General features: G+C 45.9%; 1 protein-coding gene across 1 annotated transcript in view; it reads right to left on the reverse strand.

Moving 5' to 3' along the window:
• Positions 1-23,458, reverse strand: part of gpc6a (glypican 6a) — a 1,137,716-nt gene that overhangs the window by 804,786 nt on the left and 309,472 nt on the right. Inside the window, exon 2 of the mRNA XM_070891364.1 lies at positions 3,161-3,319. Within this exon, the coding sequence (XP_070747465.1) occupies positions 3,161-3,319 (159 nt within the window). The remainder of the gene's footprint in view (positions 1-3,160; positions 3,320-23,458) is intronic.

A 23,458-nucleotide genomic window follows, 5' to 3' on the forward strand; every position in this document is an offset into this window, starting at 1 on the left:
GAAGACACTAAAAACATCCCAATAGTGGATAATCAAGGGGCTATAGGGAGGGAGGAACTTAATACAATCACTATCACTAATGAACCAGTACTCGGTAATATAATGGGACTAAAGTCGGAGAAGTCCCCTGGACCTAATGGCTTACATCCAAGGGTCCTAAAAGAAGTGGCTGCAGAGATCGTGGATGCATTGGTTGTAATCTACCAACATTCCCTGGAGTCTGGGGAGTTCCCAGTGGATTGGAAAACCGCAAATGTAACGTCCCTATTTAAAAAAGGAGGCAGACAGAAAGCAGGAAACTATAGACCAGTTAGCCTAACATCTGTCGTTGGGAAAATGCCGGAGTCCATTATTAAGGAAGCAATAGCAGGACATTTGGAAAAGCAAAATTCAATTAAGCAGAGTCAGCATGGTTTTATGAAAGGGAAATCATGTTTGACAAATTTGCTGGAGTTCTTTGAGGATGTAACAAGCAGGGTGGATAAGGGGGAACCAGTGGATGTGGTGTATTTGGATTTCCAGAAGGCATTCGATAAGGTGCCACAGAAAAGGTTACTGCACAAGATAAAAGTTCACGGGGTTGGGGGTAATATATTAGCATGGATAAAGGATTGGTTAACAAACAGAAAACAGAGAGTCGGAATAAATGGGTTATTTTCTGGTTGGCAGTGACTAGTGGGGTTCCGCAGGGATCGGTGCTGGGTCCGCAAGTATTTACAATCTATATTCATGACTTGGATGAAGACACTGAATGTAATGCAGCCAAGTTTGCTGATGATGCGAGTGAACAAACATTTGGCAGATGGAGTATAATGTGGGAAAATGTGAGATTATCTACTTTGGCAGAAAAAAAACAGCAGAGCAAATTATAATTTAAATGGAGAAAAATTGCAAAGTGCTACAGTACAGAGGGACCTGGGGGTCCTTGTGCATGAAACACAAAAAGTTAGTATGCAGGTACAGCAAGTAATCAGGAAGGCAAATGTTGGCCTTTATTGCAAAGGGGGATAGAGTATAAAAGCAGAGAAGTCCTGCTACAACTGTACAGGGTATTGGTGAGACCACACCTCGAGTACTGCGTACAGTTTTGGTCTCTGTATTTAAGGAAGAATATACTTGCACTAGAGGCTGTTCAGAGAAGGTTCACTAGGTTGATTCCGGAGATGAGGGGGTTGACTTATGAAGATAGGCTGGGCCTATACACATTGGAGTTCAGTAGAATGAGAGGTGATCTTATCGAAACGTATAACATTATGAGGGGGCTCTACAAGGTGAATGCAGAGAGGATGTTTCCACTGATAGGGGAAACTAGAACTAGAGGGCACAGAATAAGGAGCTGCCCATTTAAAACTGAGATGAGGAGAAATTTCTTCACAGAGGGTTGTGGATCTGTGGAATTTGCTGCCTCGGAGAGCTGTGGACGCTGGGACATTGAATAAATTTAAGACAGAGATAGACAGTTTCGAACCGATAAGGGGATAAGGGGTTATGGGGAGCGGGCAGAGACCTGAGTCCATGATGGTATTAAATGGCGGAGCAGGCTCGAGGGGCCGTATGGCCGACTCCTGCTCCTATTTCTTATGTTCTTTGTTCTTATGGCTGCAATGCTGATTTTCCCGGTCGGTATTCTGAACGCAGAATACGGGTGCGCTCAGTGCCAAATTTTTGGCGAAAGCGATATTTCGAGTCTTGCACGACGGCACTCCTCTCTCCAGCGGTATTTGAAAAACGCCGCCACTAAACGTCTCCGAATTTTCCACCGACCGGGTTTTCAACAAAAAAGGTGAAATAGACCAAAAACCCAGTGGCAAAATCGGGGAATTTCGGGGTGTTTGAGTGGACACAGGAACTGAGTATTCTCCAGTCAAGCACTGCGTTATGGGTCCATCAATGAATGTGACATGCAGATATGGGCTGTCTGTTAGAGACATTACGCATTTTCCATCTCAGAACTTACAACATACATCTATCTCCGCTCCCATCACCTTCGCAAAGCAAGACAAAACAAGCCCCTTCAGAAAAGAATAAAGAGATTTCAGCTGCACCATGTGTTGGCTACTTTACATCAGCAAGAAAGACCGTTATCGACATGCTTAAAGACACTTGTGTCAGAACATTGCATCGATTCTTAGCACCGTCAGATGGGTTAGCATCACACCTGCACTATTCCTTCACCTGTTCACAGCCCAAGTGGTTGTATATCACATTACAGCAGAACTGTGACCCTAGAATTTACATGCCATTAATCTTTCATTTTTGCATACAAAATACATGAGTACATTTCTACTGCACTCAAATCAAATTTAGGTAAGGGGTGTGAGGTCAACTCAAGAAAGTGGTCTCCATTTTTTTGGCTTTGTTCCAGCTGCAATCCAACGGATGGCCTTAGTAACTTTTTAAACTTCATGTTTAATCATGTCAACATCAACAAAGATCTGACTATCCCAATAACTCTATTAAATTCAAATCTTACTGGCATTTGGATCCTGGTGAGAAAAGTTCTGTACATGTATGGAAGCGCGTATTTATAAGCACACTTGCACAGTACTCTGCTATTCCTGGCCAAAGAGCAGCCCACAGCCACAGTATAACTTGAGTCAACCATTTGAATCATAACTTGATTTTATGGAAACAAAAAGCAGGAGAGATGCAAGACGGCCGGCCGACTGGCGCACTTGCGCACAGAGTCCCAATATATCTGGCAGTGGATTACAGATAATAATCCAGTTCAGCACAGAGATTGTGTTTCTTTCTTGGAGTTTATGACATCACCGAAACCTTTCAATTGGATTAATGTCTGCTGATTCACTGACAACTATTACTGTCCTTTTTGAAAAGGCAGAGAAACATTTTTCCCACAATGAGAGCAATGGCTTTGTGAGGTATATTGTTCCGAACACTGAGCCGAGTCCCATCATAAAGGTGAGCAAAAGAAAGTCCTTAACAAGAATGTCAGCTAGATACAACCTTGTGGTCTGGAATCAAGTAATATTATTGGATAACAAAGCTGAGTTATAAAAAACAGCAGCTTAGATTCAGGCGTTACTAAATCCCATCCAACACACACACACAAGAGCAAGAATCTCTGAAGCGTGCAGCAGCCTTCAAACACCAAAGCACATGGGAAAGAGAAACTGTGAACATTAGCCAATGCACTCACCATCAAACTTCTTGTGTCTGGAAACAAAGGTTGTGCGCAGAAAGTGACTGGTTTCTGCCACCATGTTTTCAAACTCCAATTTGCTTTGCTGGCTCAGCTTGTCCTCCATTTCGGAGGTGCAGCACGTATAACCTTGCGTGCATATCCGCAGGTGTTCCCCTGCAAACAAATTGAAGACCAGGTTAGTTATTTAGCAGTAAGGACACCAGGCTTGCAATGAGAATGTATATGGCAGCATGACGTGGGTCCTGGAATGAAATAATTTTGCCATGGATGGTCTGGACATAACACAGTTGGAGTGCACTTGTTCCGTGGTGTATCTATCGCCCCAAGTCTTGTTGAATTTGTTTTGTTCTTTAAAAGAACATAGTCAGGTCTCAACTGTTTCTATTTTCACCAGGATTTAGACTTTGCTGTTAAAGGGATTTTTATTACAGACGAAATTTAAACAAATAAAGGACGCATAATGCATACTGTCTGTCCAAATTGCAAACAGACCTGGGGGGATTGAAAGGAGAGTGAATGTCAGTTCTGATTTGTCATTCAGCCTTTACTCAGTTTGTTGAAAGAGCGGGAAGCAACTTTTCAGAGCAGCCCTCCTCAAGGATCATCCTACTTACAGAATGCAAATTAAAACCCACACCATTACTTTCCAAACATACCTTTTTAATTGCTCAGCAATTCCCATGTGACAAAAGGTTGAAATTTTAATGACTAATTGCAGAATTTGTTGAAATTCAAAGATCTTTGTCTTTCCACTGACATAGGTGAGCTATTGAGGGAACAGTAGCATAGTGGTTATGCAACTGGACTGATAATACAGAGACTCGAGTTCAAATCCCACCACGGCAGCTGGGGAATTTAAATACAGTTAATTAAATAAAAATCTGGAATAAAAAGCCAGTAGCAGTAATGGTGACCATGAAACTATCAGATTGTGGTAAAAACCCATCTGGTTCACTGATGTCCTTTGGGGAAGAAAATCTGCCACCCTTACCCGGTCTGGCCTATATGTGACTCCAGACCCACAGCAATGTGATTCACTTAACTGCCCAGCGAGACACTCAGCTGTAACGAACAGCTACAGGAAACAAGAATAATAAAACCGGATCGACCTCAGCACTGGCTACAGACACGACAACGACACACCCAGCCCAATCGACCCGGCAAAGTTCTCCTCACCAACATCTGAGGACCCGTGCCAAATTTGGGAGAACTGTCCCACAGACTAGTCAAGCAACAGCCTGACATAGTCATACTCACAGAATTATACCTTTCAGCCAATGTCTCAGACTCCTCCATCACCATCCCTGGGTATGTCCTGTCCCACCGGCAGGACAGACCCACCAGGGGTGGCATCACAATGGTATACAGTCGGGAGGGAATGGCCCTGGGAGTCCTCAACATTGACTCTGGACCCCATTAAGTCTCATAGCTTCAGGTCAAGTATGGCCAAGGAAAGCTCCTGCTGATTACCACCTACCGCCCTCCCTCAGCTGATGAACCAGTATCCTCCATGTCGAACACCACTTGGAAGAAGCACTGAGGGTAGCAAGGGCACAGAATGTACTCTGGGTGGGGGACTTCAATGTCCATCACCAAGAGTGGTTCGGTAGCACCACTACTGACCGAGCTGGCCGAGTCCTGGAGGACATAGCTGCCAGACTGGGCCTGCGGCAGGTGGTGAGAGAACCAACACGAGGGAAAAAACATCTTGACTTCGTCCTCACCAATCTACCTGTCACAGATGCATCTGTTCATGACAGCATTGGTAGCAGTGACCACCGCACAGTCATTGTGGAGACAAAATCCCATCTTCACACTGAGGGCACCTTCCATCGTGTTAGAAACATAGAAACATAGAAACTAGGTGCAGGAGCAGGCCATTCAGCCCTTCTAGCCTGCACCGCCATTCAATGAGTTCATGGCTGAACATGAAACTTCAGTACCCCATTCCTGCTTTCTCGCCATACCCCTTGATCCCCCTAGTAGTAAGGACTTCATCTAACTCCCTTTTGAATATATTTAGTGAATTGGCCTCAACTACTTTCTGTGGTAGAGAATTCCACAGGTTCACCACTCTCTGGGTGAAGAAGTTTCTCCTCATCTCGGTCCTAAATGGCTTACCCCTTATCCTGAGACTGTGACCCCTGGTTCTGGACTTCCCCAACATTGGGAACATTCTTCCTGCATCTAATCTGTCTAAACCCGTCAGAATTTTAAACGTTTCTATGAGGTCCCCTCTCATTCTTCTGAACTCCAGTGAATACAAGTCCAGTTGATCCAGTCTTTCTTGATAGGTCAGTCCCACCATCCCGGGAATCAGTCTGGTGAACCTTCGCTGCACTCCCTCAATAGCAAGAATGTCCTTCCTCAAGTTAGGAGACCAAAACTGACACTACCACCGTGCTAAATGGGATAGATTCAGAACAGATCTAGCAGCTCAAAACTGAGCATCCATGAGGCGCTGTGGGCCATCAGCAGCAGCAGAATTGTATTCTACCACAATCTGTAACCTCATGGCGCGGCATATCCCTCACTCTACCATAGGAACATCAGGAATAGGCCATACAGCCCCTCGAGCCTGCTCCGCCATTTAATACGATCGTGGTTGATCCGATCATGGACTCAGCTCCACTTCCCTGCCCGCTCCCCATAACCCCTTATTGCCTTATCGATTAAGAAACTGTCTATTTCTGTCTTAAATTTATTCAATGTCCCAGCTTCCACAGCTTTCTGAGGCAGCGAATTGCACAGATTTACAACCCTCAGAGAAGAAATTCCTCCTCATCTCAGTTTTAAATGGACGGCCCCTTATTCTAAGATCATGCCCTCTAGTTCTAGTCTCCCCCATCAGTGGAAACATCCTCTCTGCATCCACCTTGTCAAGCCCCCTCATAATTTTATACGTTTCGATAAGATCACCTCTCATTCTTCTGTATTCCATTGAGTAGAGGCCAAACCTACTCAACCTTTCCTCATAAGTCAACCCCCTCATCTCCGGAATCAACCGAGTAAACCTTCTCTGAACTGTCTCCAAAGCAAGTACATCCTTTCGTAAATATGGAAACCAAAACTGCACGCAGTATTCCAGGTGTGGCCTCACCAATGCCTTATATGACTGTAGCAAGACTTCCCTGCTTTTAAACTCCATCCCCTTTGCAATCAAGGCCAAGATCTCATTGGCCTTCCTGATCACTTGCTGTACCTGCATATTAACCTTGTGTTTCATGCACAAGTACCCCCAGGTCCCGCTGTACTGCAGCACTTTGCAATCTTTCTCCATTTAAATAATAACTTGCTCTTTGATTTTTTTTCTGCCAAAGTGCATGACCTCACACTTTCCAACATTATGCTCCATCTGCCAAATTTTTGCCGACTTGCTTAACCTGTCTATGTCCTTTTGCAATTTCGATCAAGCCAGGGGACCAGCCCTGGTTCAATGAGGAGTGCAGATGAACATGCCAGGAGCAGCACCAGGCGCACCGAAAAATGAGGTGCCAACCTGGGGAAGCTGCAACACAGGACTACATGCATGTTAAACAGCGGGAGCAGCATGCTATAGACAGGGCTAAGTGATCCCATAATCAATGGATCAGAGCAAAGCTCTTCAGTCCTGCCACATCCAGTTGTGAATGGTGGTGGACCATTAAACAACTAACGGGAGGGGGAGGCTCCATGAATATCCCCATCCTCAATGATGGCGGAGCCCAGCACATGAGTGCAAAAGACAAGGCTGAAGTGTTTGCAACAATCTCCAGTTAGAAATGTCGAGTGGATGATGCATATCGCCCTCCTCCTGAGGTCCCCAACATCATACAAGCCAGTCTTCAGCCAATTCAATTCACTCCACATGATATCAAGAAACGGCTGAGCGCACTGGATACAACAAAGGCTATGGGCACCTACAATATCCCGGCTGTCGTGCTGAAGACTTGTGTTCCAGAACTAGCCGCGCCTCTAGCCAAGCTGTTCCAGTACAGCAACAACACCGGCATCTACCTAATAATGTGGAAAACTGCCCAGGTGTGTCCTATCCACAAAAGGCAGGACAAATCCAATCTGGCCAATTACCGCCCCATCAGTCTACTCTCAATCATCAGCAAAGTGATGGAAGCTGTCGTCGCCAGTGCTATCAAGCAGCATTTACTCACCGATGCCCAGTTTGGGTACTGCCAGGACCACTCGGCTCCAGACCTCATTACAGCCTTGGTCCAAACATGGACAAAAGAGCTGAATTCCAGAGGTGAGGGAGAGTGACTGCCCTTGACATCAAGGCAACATTTGAACGAGTGTGGCATCAAGGAGCCCGAGTAAAACTGAAGTCAATGGGAATCGGGGGGAAAACTCTCCACTGGCTGAATATAAGAACATAAAAATTAGGAGCAGAAGGTGGTCATACGGCCCCTCGAGCCTGCTCCGCCATTCAATACTATCATGGCTGATCTTCGACCTCAACACCACATTCCTAGCTGATCCCCATCTCCCTTGATTACCCCAGAGTCCTAAAATTTAGCGATCTCAATCTTGAATATACTCAACAACTCAGCATCCGCAGCCCTTTGGGGTAGCTGCCTAATTATATCATCATTTTCTAAGTGCCCCATTGCCACTTCCCCAATAATGGATTCCAGTATTTTCCCGACGACTGATGTCAGGCTAACTGGCCTGTAGTTCCCTGTTTTCTGTCTCCCTCCCTTCTTGAATAGCGGGGTTACATTTGCTACCTTCGAATCTGCAAGGACCGTTCGAGAATCAAGGGACCTTTGGAAGACCACAGCCAATGGATCCACTACATCTGCAGCTGGAGTCAGACCGAGTACAGCCAAAGATGGTTGTGATACAAGAACATAAGACATAGGAGCAGGAGTCGGCCATATGGCCCCTCGGGCCTGCTCCGCCATTCAATAAGATCATGGCTGATCTGATCATGGGCTCAGCTCCACTTCCCCACCCGCTCCCCATAACCCTTGACTCCCTTATCACTCAAAAATCTGTCTATCTCCGCCTTAAATATATTCAATGAGCCAGCCTCCACAGCACTCTAGGGCAGAGAATTCCACAGATTTACAACCCTCAGAGAAACATAGAAACATAGAAAAAACGTGCAGGAGTAGGCCATTCGGCCCTTCTAGCCTGCACCACCATTCAATGAGTTCATGGCTGAACATGCAACTTCAGTACCCCATTCCTGCTTTCTCACCATACCCCTTGATTCCCCTAGTAGTAAGGACTTCATCTAACTCCTTTTTGAATATATTTAGTGAATTGGCCTCAACAACTTTCTGTGGTAGAGAATTCCACCGGTTCACCACTCTCTGGGTGAAGAAATTCCTCCTCATCTCGGTCCTAAATGGCTTCCCCCTTATCCTTAGACTGTGTCCCCTGGTTCTGGACTTCCCCAACATTGGGAACATTCTTCCTGCATCTAACCTGTCTAACCCCGTCAGAATTTTAAACGTTTCTATGAGGTCCCCTCTCATTCTTCTGAACTCCAGTGAATACAAGCCCAGTTGATCCAGTCTTTCTTGATAGGTCAGTCCCGCCATCCCGGGAATCAGTCTGGTGAACCTTCGCTGCACTCCCTCAATAGCAAGAATGTCCTTCCTCAGGTTAGGAGACCAAAACTGTACACAATACTCCAGGTGTGGCCTCACCAAGGCCCTGTACAATTGTAGCAACACCTCCCTGCCCTTGTACTCAAATCCCCTCGCTATGAAGGCCAACATGCCATTTGCTTTCTTAACCGCCTGTTAAGAATGTCTCCTCATCTCAGTTTTAAAAGGGCGGCCCTTATTCTGAAACCATGTCCCCGAGTTCTAGAATTCCCGTGTGGAAACATTCTCTCTGCATCTACCTTGTCGAGCCCCCTCATTATTTTATATGTTTCGATAAGATCACTTCACATTCTTCTGAACTCCAATGTGTTCGTGGTCGCTGAGGCGTGAGTCCGGGGATCAGCAGAGGCCTATAAAAGGCCGCGAGAGGCAGCGGGAGTTCGTGGTCGCTGAGGCGTGAGTCCGGGGATCAGCAGAGGCCTATAAAAGGCCCAGCGGCAATGAGAGGCAGCGGGAGTTCGTGGTCGCTGAGGCGTGAGTCCAGGGTCGGCGAGAGGCCTATAAAAGGCGTACCTGTGCAGCTACAGGGAGAAGGCAAAAAAGAAGTAGAAAGAAACAGAAAGGTGACGTCACAGCCAAGGGGGTAAGTGATTGGCTGGTGATTGGTGAGTAGCTTTTCTTTTTTCTTTTTTATATTAGTCAGTAACTTTTAACAGTGTTGTTGCCAATTTAAGTGTATCTAAGTCATGGCGGGAGAGCTCGGTCGGGTGTTATGCTCCTCCTGTACCATGTGGGAACTCAGAGACACTTCCGGTGTCCCTGACGACGACGTGTGCGGGAAGTGTATCCGCCTCCAGCTCCTGACGGTCCGCGTTGCGGAATTGGAGCTGAGGGTGGATTCACTCTGGAGCATCCACGATGCTGAGAATGACGTGAGTAGCACGTGTAGCGAGTTGGTCTTACCGCAGGAGAAGGGTCCACAGCCAGCGAGGGAATGGAAGACCAGCAGGAAGAGTAGTGCAAGGAAGGTAGTGCAGGGGTCCCCTGTGGTCATCCCCCTGCAAAACAGATATACTGCTTTGAGTGCTGTTGGGGGGGATGACTCATCAGGGGAGGGCAGCAGCAGCCAAGTTCATGGCACCGTGGCTGGCTCTGTTGCACAGGAGGGCAGGAAAAAGAGTGGGAGAGCGATAGTGATAGGGGATTCAATGGTGAGGGGAGTAGATAGGCGTTTCTGCGGCCGCAACCGAGACTCCAGGATGGTATGTTGCCTCCCTGGTGCAAGGGTCAAGGATGTCTCGGAGCGGGTGCAGGACATTCTAAAAAGGGAGGGAGAATAACCAGTTGTCATGGTGCACATTGGTACCAACGACATAGGTAAAAAAAGGGATGAGGTCCTACGAAACGAATTTAAGGAGCTAGGAGCTAAATTAAAAAGTAGGACCTCAAAAGTAGTAATCTCAGGATTGCTACCAGTGCCACGTGCTAGTCAAAGTAGGAATCTCAGGATAGCGCAGATGAATACGTGGCTTGAGCAGTGGTGCAGCAGGGAGGGATTCAAATTCCTGGGGCATTGGAACAGGTTCTGGGGGAGGTGGGACCAGTACAAACCAGATGGTCTGCACCTGGGCAGGACCGGAACCAATGTCTTAGAGGGAGTGTTTGCTAGTGCTGTTGGGGAGGAGTTAAACTAATATGGCAGGGGGATGGGAACCAATGCAGGGAGACAGAGGGAAACAAAAAGGAGGCAAAAGCAAAAGACAGAAAGGAGATGAGGAAAAATGGAGGGCAGAGAAACCCAAGGCAAAGAACAAAAAGGGCCACTGTACAGCAAAATTCTAAAAGGACAAATAGTGTTAAAAAAACAAGCCTGAAGGCTTTGTGTCTTAATGCAAGGAGTATCCGCAATAAGGTGGATGAATTAACTGTGCAAATAGATGTTAACAAATATGATGTGATTGGGATTACGGAGACGTGGCTCCAGGATGATCAGGGCTGGGAACTCAACATCCAGGGGTATTCAACATTCAGGAAGGATAGAATAAAAGGAAAAGGAGGTGGGGTAGCATTGCTGGTTAAAGAGGAGATTAATGCAATAGTTAGGAAAGACATTAGCTTGGATGATGTGGAATCTATATGGGTAGAGCTGCAGAACACCAAAGGGCAAAAAACATTAGTGGGAATTGTGTACAGACCTCCAAACAGTAGTAGTGATGTTGGGGAGGGCATCAAACAGGAAATTAGGGGTGCATGCAATAAAGGTGCAGCAGTTATAATGGGTGACTTTAATATGCACATAGATTGGGCTAGCCAAACTGGAAGCAATACGGTGGAGGAGGATTTCCTGGAGTGCATAAGGGATGGTTTTCTCGACCAATATGTCGAGGAACCAACTAGGGGGGAGGCCATCTTAGACTGGGTGTTGTGTAATGAGAGAGGATTAATTAGCAATCTCATTGTGCGAGGCCCCTTGGGGAAGAGTGACCATAATATGGTGGAATTCTGCATTAGGATGGAGAATGAAACAGTTAATTCAGAGACCATGGTCCAGAACTTAAAGAAGGGTAACTTTGAAGGTATGAGGCGTGAATTGGCTAGGATAGATTGGCGAATGATACTTAAGGGGTTGACTGTGGATGGGCAATGGCAGACATTTAGAGACCGCATGGATGAACTACAACAATTGTACATTCCTGTCTGGCGTAAAAATAAAAAAGGGAAGGTGGCTCAACCGTGGCTATCAAGGGAAATCAGGGATAGTATTAAAGCCAAGGAAGTGACATACAAATTGGCCAGAAATAGCAGCGAACCCGGGGGCTGGGAGAAATTTAGAACTCAGCAGAGGAGGACAAAGGGTTTGATTAGGGCAGGGAAAATGGAGTACGAGAAGAAGCTTGCAGGGAACATTAAGGCGGATTGCAAAAGTTTCTATAGATATGTAAAGAGAAAAAGGTTGTTAAAGACAAACGTAGGTTCCCTGCAGTCAGAATCAGGGGAAGTCATAACGGGGAACAAAGAAATGGCAGACCAATTGAACAAGTACTTTGGTTCCGTATTCACCAAGGAGGACACAAACAACCTTCCGGATATAAAAGGGGTCAGAGGGTCTAGTAAGGAGGAGGAACTGAGGGAAATCTTTATTAGTCGGGAAATTGTGTTGGGGAAATTGATGGGATTGAAGGCCGATAAATCCCAGGGCCTGATGGACTGCATCCCAGAGTACTTAAGGAGGTGGCCTTGGAAATAGCGGATGCATTGACAGTCATTTTCCAACATTCCATTCACTCTGGATCAGTTCCTATCGAGTGGAGGGTAGCCAATGTAACCCCAATTTTTAAAAAAGGAGGGGAATTATAGACCGGTCAGCCTGACCTCAGTAGTGGGTAAAATGATGGAATCAATTATTAAGGATGTCATAGCAGCGCATTTGGAAAGAGGTGACATGATAGGTCCAAGTCAGCATGGATTTGTGAAAGGGAAATCATGCTTGACAAATCTTCTGGAATTTTTTGTGGATGTTTCCAGTAAAGTGGACAAGGGAGAACCAGTGGTATATTTGGACTTTCAGAAGGCTTTCGACAAGGTCCCACACAAGAGATTAATGTGCAAAGTTAAAGCACATGGGATTGGGGGTAGTGTGCTGACGTGGATTGAGAACTGGTTGTCAGACAGGAAGCAAAGAGTAGGAGTAAATGGGTACTTTTCAGAATGGCAGGCAGTGACTAGTGGGGTACCGCAAGGTTCTGTGCTGGGGCCCCAGCTGTTTACATTGTACATTAATGATTTAGACGAGGGGATTAAATGTAGTATCTCCAAATTTGCGGATGACACTAAGTTGGGTGGCAGTGTGAGCTGCGAGGAGGATGCTATGAGGCTGCAGATTGACTTGGATAGGTTAGGTGAGTGGGAAAATGCATGGCAGATGAAGTATAATGTGGATAAATGTGAGGTTATCCACTTTGGTGGTAAAAACAGAGAGACAGACTATTATCTGAATGGTGACAGATTAGGAAAAGGGGAGGTGCAATGAGACCTGGGTGTCATGGTACATCAGTCATTGAAGGTTGGCATGCAGGTACAGCAGGCGGTTAAGAAAGCAAATGGCATGTTGGCTTTCATAGCGAGGGGATTTGAGTACAGGGGCAGGGAGGTGTTGCTACAGAGTTGTACAGGGCCTTGGTGAGGCCACACCTGGAGTATTATATACAGTTTTGGTCTCCTAACTTGAGGAAGGACATTCTTGCTATTGAGGGAGTGCAGCGAAGATTCACCAGACTGATTCCCAGGATGGTGGGACTGACCTATCAAGAAAGACTGGATCAACTGGGCTGGTATTCACTGGAGTTCAGAAGAATGAGAGGGGACCTCATAGAAACGTTTAAAATTCTGACGGGTTTAGACAGGTTAGATGCAGGAAGAATGTTCCCAATGTTGGGGAAGTCCAGAACCAGGGGTCACAGTCTAAGGATAAGGGGTAAGCCATTTAGGACCGAGATGAGGAGAAACTTCTTCACCCAGAGAGTGGTGAACCTGTGGAATTCTCTACCACAGAAAGTAGTTGAGGCCAATTCACTAAATATATTCAAAAGGGAGTTAGATGAAGTCCTTACTACTCGGGGGATCAAGAGGTATGGCGAGAAAGCAGGAATGGGGTACTGAAGTTGCATGTTCAGCCATGAACTCATTGAATGGCGGTGCAGGCTAGAAGGGCTGAATGGCCTACTCCTGCACCTATTTTCTATGTTTCTATGTCTATAGGACCAACCTATCTTCATAAGTCAATCTCCTCATCTCCGGAATCAACCTAGTGAATCTTCTCTGAACAGCTTCCAGTGCAAGTATATACTTCCTTAAATAAGGAGACCAAAAGTGCACGCAGGTGTGGCCTCACCAACACCCTGTACAGTTGAAGCAGGACTTCTCTGCTTTTATACTCTATCCCCCTTACAATAAAGGCCAACATTCCATTGCCTTCCTGATTACTTGCTGTACCTTCATAATAACCTTTTGTGTTTCATGCACAAGGACCCTCAGATCCTTCTGTACTACAGTAATTTGTAATTTTTCTCCATTTAAATTAAAATTTGCTTTTTTATTTTTTCTGCCGAAGTGGATAACCTCACATTTTCCTACATTATACTCGATCTGCCAAATTTCTGCCCATTCACTTAGCCTGTTTATATCCCTTTGCAGGTGTCCTCCTCATAACTTGCTTTCCTTCCATCTTTGTATCAGCAGCAAACTTGGCTGCATTGCACTCGGTCCCTTCATCCAAATCATTAATGTAGATTGTAAATAGTTGAGGCTCCAGCACTGATCCCTGCGGCACCCCACTAGTTACTGTTTGCCAACCGGAAAATAACCCATTTATCTCGACTCTCTGTTTTCTGTTAGTTAACCAAACCTATATCCATGCTAATACATTACCCCCAACCCAGTGAACTTTTATCTTGTGCAGTAACCTTTTCTGTGGCACCTTATTGAATGCCTTCTGGAAGTCCAAATATACCACATCCACTAGTTCTCCTTTATCCACCTGTTCGTTACATCCTCAAAGAACTCCAGCAAATTTGTCAAACATGATTTCCCTTTCATAAAACCATGCTGACTCTGCTTGACTGAATCATGCTTTTCCAAATGTCCTGCTACTACTTCCTTAATAATGGACTCCAACATTTTCCCAATGATAGATGTTAGGCTAACTGGTCTATAGTTTCCTGTTTTCTGTTTGCCTGCTTTATAAAAAAATAGGGGCATGACATTTGCAGTTTTCCAAACCGCTGGGACCTCCCCAAAATCTAGGGAATTTTAGTCGATTACAACCAATACATCCACTATCTCTGCAGCCACTTCTTTTAAGACCCTAGGATGTAAGGATCAGGTCCAGGGGACTTGTCCACCTTTAGTCCCATTATTTTACCGAGTACTAGTTCTTTAGTGATAGTGATTGTTTTAAGTTCCTCCCTCCCTATAGCTCCTTGATTATCCATTATTGGGATGTTTTTAGTGTCTTCTACTGTGAAAACCGACACTAAATATTTGTTCAAAGTCTCTGCCATTTCCCTGTTCCCCATTAGTCAATCATCTCAGCCCCAGGACATCGCTGCAGGAGTTCCTCAGGGCAGTGTCCTTGGCCCAACCATCTTCAGCTGCTTCATCAATGACCTTCCCTCCATCATGTCAGAAGTGGGGATGTTCGCTGATGATTGCACAGTGCTCAGTTCCATTCGCAACTCCTCAGATAATGGAGCAGTCCATGCCCACATGCAGCAAGACCTGGACAACATTCAGACTTGGGCTGATAAGTGGCAAGTGATATTCGCGCCATTCAAGTGGCAGGTAATGACTATCTCCAACAAGGAAGAGTATAACCACTGTCCCTTGAAAGTCAATGGCCTTACCATCGCCAAACCACACCACCCCCCCTCCCCCACTAGCAACATCCTGGGGGTCCCTATTGACTAGAAACTTAACTGGACCAGCCATATAAATATGCTGTGGCTACAAGAGCGGGTCAGAGGTTGGGTATTCTGCGGCGAGTGTCTCACCTCCTGACTCCCCAAAGCCTTTCCACCATCTACAAGGTACAAGTCAGGAGTGTGATGGAATACTCTCCACTTGACTGGATGAGTGCAGCTCCAACAACACTCAAGAAGCTCGACACCATCCAGGACAAAGCAGCCCGCTTGATTGGCACCTCATCCACCACCTTAAACATTCACTCCCTCCACCACCAGTGCACCGTGGCTGCAGTGTGTACCATCTACAAGATGCACTGCAGCAACTCACCAAGGCTTCTTCGCCAGCACCTCCCAAACCCACGACCTCTACCACCTCGAAGGGCAAGGACAGCAGGCACATGGGAATATCACCACCTCCAGGTTCCCCTCCAAGTCACACACCATTCCTTCATCGTCGCTGGGTCACAATCCTGGAACTCTCTCCCTAACAGCACTGTGGGAGCACCTTCACCACACGGACTGCAGTGGTTCAAGAAGGCGGCTCACCACCACCTTCTCAAGGGGCAATTAGGGATGGGCAATAAATGCCAGCCTGGCCAGCGATGCCCACATCCCATGAATGAATTTTTTAAAATAGGGCTGTATTTGAACACAGTACCCAACAAAGTGAGAAGATGCTGGCTTTAGAAAAGGCCACAATAAATTGAAAACTGAATTTGGATTCTATTTTTTATTTTTGGTAAGAAACATCTTTGAAGGAAGGTGCCTCCCTGCTTTATTGTTGACATGGTGATTTTCAGCAGCAAAGCAATTTAGGAGACGTGATATAACTAAGCCCATGCATATGCAACAAATCTAAATGCTAACATCTAAGTGGCTGAAATATGAAGAATAATTAAGCTATAATGAACGCATGCAATGAAATTTGTGCCCTAGTTAGCAAAATTGGGATTAGACCAGAAAATTAATAAACTCGCCACTGATCTTCTGTTTGATATCTAACCTATCTTCTGTATACTGGCAGCATAAGCATGTCTGTTTTCTAATTATCACACTGTTGCACTGCTTTTCATGTCCATTTGCTTTGATCACACTGTGGAGCTTCAAGCAAAGATGTAGACAAAGCCTGGATATACGGAAAAAACAGACCTTGCATTTATCTAATGCTTTTCATGACTTTATGATGCCCCAAAGCGCTTTACAGTCAATGAAATACTTTTTGAAGTGCAGTCACTCAGTAATATCGGAAAATGTGGTAATTTGTGCACAGTAAGGACCCACAAATCATCATCATAGGCGGTCCCTCGAACAAGGATGACTTGCTTCCACGAGTTCACAGATGTTTCAATGAAGGACTCGATATTCCAGTCCTGAACTCCAGGGGTGGAAGATGCCTGTGTGTGGATTTTTTTAACGTGTGGTGGCCGTTGCACACCAGACACCACACGGGCTTGGCAGAGTTAGGTCTTGGTTCCATGGCAAGGGCTAACCAAGACGACGTATCGCAGTGTGGGCTGGTCCGTGCTGCCCCTGGGCCCACGGCTCTTTTGGGCCCTGTACCCTCATTTGCTGCATCTCTCGCCGCTCATCCGCACCGACCTTCCCGCTCTTCCGCTGTATCAGGGCTGCGCTGATGTTCCTGCCCACGCTCCAAATGGTGACCTGGGTTTTGATGATGTCATCCAGTCGCCCACCTTGAAATCATCGCACACTTGGAATGCTGGAAGTTGTAGTGATATGTTCTTTTATAGCCCGACCTGCGGAGGTGTTCTCTCACGGATCGCGGGCCACAATATACAACAACATGAAAGATAATCTGTTCTTTTTAAGTGATGCTGGCTGAGGTAAAAAAAAATTCAATTTTTAGCTACATCCAAGATTCAAATGAGCTAACAAACATTACACTGACAACTGGGAAATCTGAAAAACGCTTTCGTTGTTTGAACAGTTCACCATAGTTCCCTCGTTGCACAATGTTGGCACTCTAAACTGCTGTGCAACGGAAGCCACATGGAAAAGAAGAAACAATGCAAATCGTCACTTCACTGCACTTTGCACAGAGATTTTGAACAAATATTTTGCATCGGTCTTCATGGTCGAAGACACTAAAAACATCACAATAATTGATATTCAAGGACTACTGCGGGGTGGGAGGGAATTTAAAACAATCATTATCACTAGAGATAAAGTACTAGGCAAACAAATGGGACTAAAGGTGGATATGTCCCCTGGACCAAAGGTGGATATGTCCCCTGAACCAAAGGTGGATATGTCCCCTGGACCAAAGGTGGATATGTCCCCTGGACCAAAGGTGGATATGTCCCCTGGACTAAAGGTGGATATGTCCCCTGGACCAAAGGTGGATATGTCCCCTGGACCAAAGGTGGATATGTCCCCTGGACCAAAGGTGGATATGTCCCCTGGACCAAAGGTGGATATGTCCCCTGGACCAAAGGTGGATATGTCCCCTGGACCAAAGGTGGATATGTCCCCTGGACCAAAGGTGGATATGTCCCCTGGACCAAAGGTGGATATGTCCCCTGGACTAAAGGTGGATATGTCCCCTGGACCAAAGGTGGATATGTCCCCTGGACCAAAGATGGATATGTCCCCTGGACTAAAGGTGGATATGTCCCCTGGACTAAAGGTGGATATGTCCCCTGGACTAAAGGTGGATATGTCCCCTGGACTAAAGGTGGATATGTCCCCTGGACTAAAGGTGGATATGTCCCCTGGACCGGATGGCCCACATCCGAGGTGTCATGTCTGTATGTTTGGTTTACTAGCCACCAAGTGGCGCCACTGTCGGAGGTCATTGGGCTGTGCGCACGTGTGTGCGGCCCAGGTATAAAAGGCCAGCCATCTTGTAATGTGATCACTTCGGCCCGAATAAAGTAGAGTCAGGTTTGTACCTGTTCGGAGTTTACAGTATTCAGTCTATTGAGTTATTGCTTATACAACATTTGGTGACGAGGTAACAAGATGTATGCAAAAATGACTCAATTCGTGGAGGGAGAAGTTTGGGCAGACTGTGTAGCCCGCTTGAACCAGTACTTCGTGGCCAAAAAAATGGAGGAAGAGGCAATAGCAGTTCGGCGCCAGGCGGTCCTCCTCACGGTTTGCGGTCCGAAAATCTATGGACTCAAAGAATCTCCTCTCATCCTTAAGTCCAACGGACAAGGACTATGAAACATTGTGTGCTCTGGTACGTGACCATCTCAAACCAGATGAAGGCAGCACCATCTTAAGTTACCGATTCTATACGCAAGTTCGTTCTGAGGGCCAGGATGCATCGGAATTCGTTGCTGACCGAAGACGTCTAGCTGGATCGTGTAAGTTTGAAACTGCGTTGGCAGACATGCTGCGGGACTTCTTTGTAATCGGCATCAACCACAAGGTGATCCTGTGTAAGCTACTGGCAGTGGAGACGCTGGATTTGAGCAAGGCCATCATGATTGCTCAATCATGCATGACGACGGACAAAAGCTTAAAGCAGATATCATCGAAAAAATCGGAACTCGGCAAGAGCTGTAAACAAGATAGTATCGCCGTTTGGCAGAGCTGCATATGGCAGGGCCTATCCGACTGTGTACGCGAAACCTGTAACTGCTCCAACTCCGCCAACAGGAATGAATCCGATATCACCGTGTTGGTGTTGTGGGGGAAATCATTGGCATCATCAGTGTCGGTTTAAACAGTATATTTGTAAAGGCTGCTTGAGAGTGGGGCATCTCCAGCGCATGTGTCCGCAACTGAGCAAGCGTGCTGTGACAGACCACGTGGAGGATGATGACCAGTCTAGCGCGGATCCGGATATGCAATCCAAGATACCAGAGGAGGCAGTATATGGACTGTATTCATTCCTAACAAAGAGCCAACCGATAATGATTAATGTAAAACTTAATGGTGTGCTGGTATCGATGGAATTGGACACGGGTGCGAGTCAATCAATAATGAGTCAGAGAACATTCCACAGGCTGTGGGATACTAAAGTTGTGAGGCCTAAGCTGAGTCCAGTCAATGCCAAGTTGCGTACGTACACGAAAGAATTCATAACGGTGATTGGCAGTGCAGTAATCAAGGTGTCGTATGATGGTGTGGTTCACGATTTGCCATTATGGATTGTTCCAGGCAACAGTCCAACGCTGTTCAGCAGGAATTGGCTAGAAAAAAATCAAATCGAACTGGAATGAGCTCAAAGCATTGTCGTCGGAGGAGGATACTCCATGTGCTGAGCAAGTTCCCCTCGCTGTTTGAACCAGGCATCGACAATTTCACGGGAGCCAAGGTACAGATCCACGTGGACTCAGATGCAAGACCTGTCCATCATAAAGCTCGGGCAGTTCCGTACATGATGAGGGAGAAGGTCGAAATCGAACTGGACAGACTCCAGCATGAAGGGATCATATCACCGGTCAAATTTAATGAATGGGCCAGCCCCATTGTTCCCGTGTTGAAAAGTGATGGCACTGTCAGGAGACTACAATGTTACGATCAACCGAGTTTCGAAACAAGATCAATACCCGTTACCCAAGGCTGATGACCTGTTTGCAACACTAGCTGGTGGGGGGGGGGGGGGGGGGGCGGGGAAGTCGTTCACTAAACTGGATCTTACGTCGGCCTACATGACAGAGGATCTGGTTGACATGTCGTAGAAACTTACGTGCATTAACACTCATAAAGGACTGTTTTTCTACAACAGGTGCCCTTTTGGAATTCGCTCTGCTGCAGCCATATTTCAGAGGAACGTGGAGAGTTTACTGAAGTCCGTCCCCAGAACCATCGTGTTCCAAGATGACATCCTGATCACAGATCATGACTCCGAGGAACATCTGAACAACCTGGAAGAGGGTCTACATTGTCTGGACAAAGTGGGATTCAGACTGAAATGTCGAAGTGCGTCTTCATGGCACCGGATGTTCAAATTCCTGGGGAGGAAAACTGCTGCTGATGGCATCAGGTCTATGGACTTGAAAACCAAGGCCATCAAAAATGCACCCAAGCCTCAAAATGTGACGGAGCTGCATTCGTTCCTTGGTTTACTCAACTACTTTGGTAATTTCCGACCTAGATTGAGCACCTTATTAGAGCCACTGCACATGCTGCTAGGAAAAAGCGATGACTGGGTTTGGGGTGCATCTCAAGATAGAGCTTTTGGGAAAGCTACTAATCTGCTTTGCTCAAATAAGCTGACGGTACATTATGATCCGTGTAAGCATCTAGTATTGGCCTGTGATGCTTCGTCATATGGAGTTGGTTGCGTGCACCAACAAGCTAATGAGTCGGGCAAATTACAACCTGTTGCATATGCTTCAAAAAGTTTGTCAAAGGCAGAAAGAGCCTACAGCATGGTAGAGAAAGAAATACTAGCCTGTGTGTATGGGGTTAAAAAGATGCATCAGTACCTGTTTGGTCTTCGGTTTGAACTGGAAACAGATCACAAGCCACTCATTTCATTGTTTTCGGAAAACAAAGGTATCAATACCAACGCATCGTCCCGCATCCAGAGGTGGGCGCTGACATTATCTGCCTATGATTATGTAATTCGCCATCGACCTGGCACCGAGAATTGTGCCGATGCACTGAGCCTTCTGCCGTTGCCCACACCGGAAGTGGAAATGCCACAACCTGCAGACCTACTGTTAGTCATGGATGCTTTTGAAAGTGAAGGAACCCCTGTCACGGCCCAACAAGTTAAGACCTGGATCAGCCAGGACCCGATATTATTGGTTGTGAAATACTGTATCCTTAGTGGTGATTGGTCTGCCATAACCAAGCAAATGTGTGAGGAGACCAAACCTTACATCCATCGCAAAGACGAACTATCCATTCAATCAGATTGTATGTTGTGGGGTAATCGTTTTGTTATGCCCAAGAAAGGCAGAGAGAAATTTGTGCATGATCTACATAGCACGCATCCCGGTATTGTCATGATGAAAGCCATTGCCAGGTCTCATATATGGTGGCCAGGAATTGATTCTGATCTGGAATCATGCGTGCATCAGTGCAACATCTGCATGCAGCTAAGTAAAGCACCAGCGGAATCGCCGCTGAGTCTGTGGTCGTGGCCATCTAAACCATGGTCCAGGATCCACATCGACTTTGCAGGTCCCTTCCTGGAAAAGATGTTCTTAGTTGTGGTGGATGCTTATTCCAAGTGGATAGAGTGTATAATCATGTGATCCAGTACATCCACAGCTACCATTAAGAGCCTTCGTGTCATGTTTGCTATGCATGGTCTGCCCGACATCGTTGTATGCAACAATGGATTTTGCTTCACTAGTATGGAGTTTCAAGAGTTCATGAAACTCAATGGTATCAAACATGAGGTCAGCACCATTCAAACCCGCATCTAATGATCAAGCAGAGCGTGCACTCCAAACCATCAAGCAGAACATGAAATGTGTAACTCAAGGTTCACTGCAAACTCACTTAGTTACAGGACAAGACCCCACACGCTTACCGGGATCTCCCCTGCTGAACTATTGATGGAGAGGTCTCAAGACCAAGCTCTCTCTTGTCCACCCCGACTTGAATAATCGTGTCAAATACAGACGTGAAAGTCAGCAGTGGTATCATGATCGCGCTGCTGTGTCACGCGACATTTCTATCAATGCTCCTGTGTATGTACTGAATTATGGTCAAGGTCCCAAATGGATTGCCGGTACTGTTACGGCCAAAGAGAGTAACAGAGTGTTTATCGTCAAGCTCAAGAATGGGCAGACATGCAGGAAACATGTTGATCAGATCAAGCTGCGGCATACGGATGAAGCGGAACAGTCTGAGGAAGACACAATCAGTGACCAACCAAACTACTCTCAGTCATCAGAGGACTCTGCTGTCATCAATGACTCTGGACTTTCAATCACTGACATGGTCAATGACTCTGGACTTTCAATCCCTGACGTGGTCATTGCCACTCCCATCAGATCAGCTATCCAGCCCCCAGTCATAACAGACTCAGAACACTCGCCCAAGGCTGGAGTTGAACTGAGACATTCAACTCTTGAGCGGAAAGCCCTGGACCATCTCAATTTGTAAAAAGACCGTTACTAAAATCTCAAAGGGGGATATTGTTATGTATGTATACTTGGATGTTCTAGCCACCAGGTGGCGCCACTGTCGGAGGTCATTGGGCTGTGCGCACATGTGTGGGCCCAGGTATTAAAGGCCAGCCATCTTGTAATGTAATCAATTTGGGCCCTAATAAAGTAGAGCCAGGTTTGTACCTGTTAAAAGAAGTGGCTGCAGAGATAGTGGATGTATTGGTTTTAATCTACCAAAATTCCCTGGATTCTGAGGAGGTCCCAGTGGACTGGAAAACCGCAAATGCAACACCCCATTTGAGAAAGGAGGGAGAGAGAAAGCACGAAACTATAGACCAGTTAGCCTAATATCTGTCATTGGGAAAATGCTGGAGTCCATTATTAAAGTAGTAAGCAGGACATTTACAAAAATCATTTAGCAGTCAAGCAGAGTCAGCATGGTTTTATGAAAGGGAAATCATGTTTGACAAATTTGCTGGAGTTCTTTGAGGATGTAACAAGCAGAATGGATAAAGGAGAACCAGTGTATGTTGTATATTTGGATTTCCAGAAAGCATTCGATAAGGTGTCACATAAAAGGTTACTGCAGAAGATAAGAGCTCACGGGGTTGGGGGTAATATATTAGTGTGGATAAAGGATTGGCTAACTAACAGAAAAGAGAGTCGGGATAAATGGGTCATTTTCAGGTTGGCAAAATGTAACTAGTGTGGTGCCACAGGGATCAGTGCTGGGGCCTCAACTATTTACAATTTATATTAATGACGTGGATGAAGGGACTGAGTGTAACATAGCCAAATTTGATGATGATACAAAGATAGTGGGAAAGAAGTTGTGAGGAGGATGCAAAGAATCTACAAAGGGATGTAGACAGGCTCAGTGAGTGGGCCCATATTTGGGAGATGGAATATAATGTGGGAAAATGTGACTTTATCCACTTTGGTAGGAGAAATAAAAAAGCGAATTATTATTTAAATGGGGAGAGATCACAAAACGCTGCAGTACAGAAGGATCTGGGGGTTCTTTTACATGAAATGTAAAAAGTTAGTATGCAGGTACAGCAAGTAATCAGAGAGGCAAATTGAATGTTGGCCTTTATTGCAAGGGGGATGGAGTATAAAATTAGGCAAGTCCTGCTCCAACTGTACAGGGCATTGGTAAGATTACACCTAGAGTACTGCGTACAGTTTTGGTCTCCTTATTTAAGGAAGGATATACTTGCATTGGAGGCAGTT

This window comes from Pristiophorus japonicus, chromosome 10 (genome assembly GCF_044704955.1).
Source record: "Pristiophorus japonicus isolate sPriJap1 chromosome 10, sPriJap1.hap1, whole genome shotgun sequence".
In the NCBI taxonomy this organism is placed as follows: Eukaryota; Metazoa; Chordata; class Chondrichthyes; family Pristiophoridae; genus Pristiophorus; species Pristiophorus japonicus.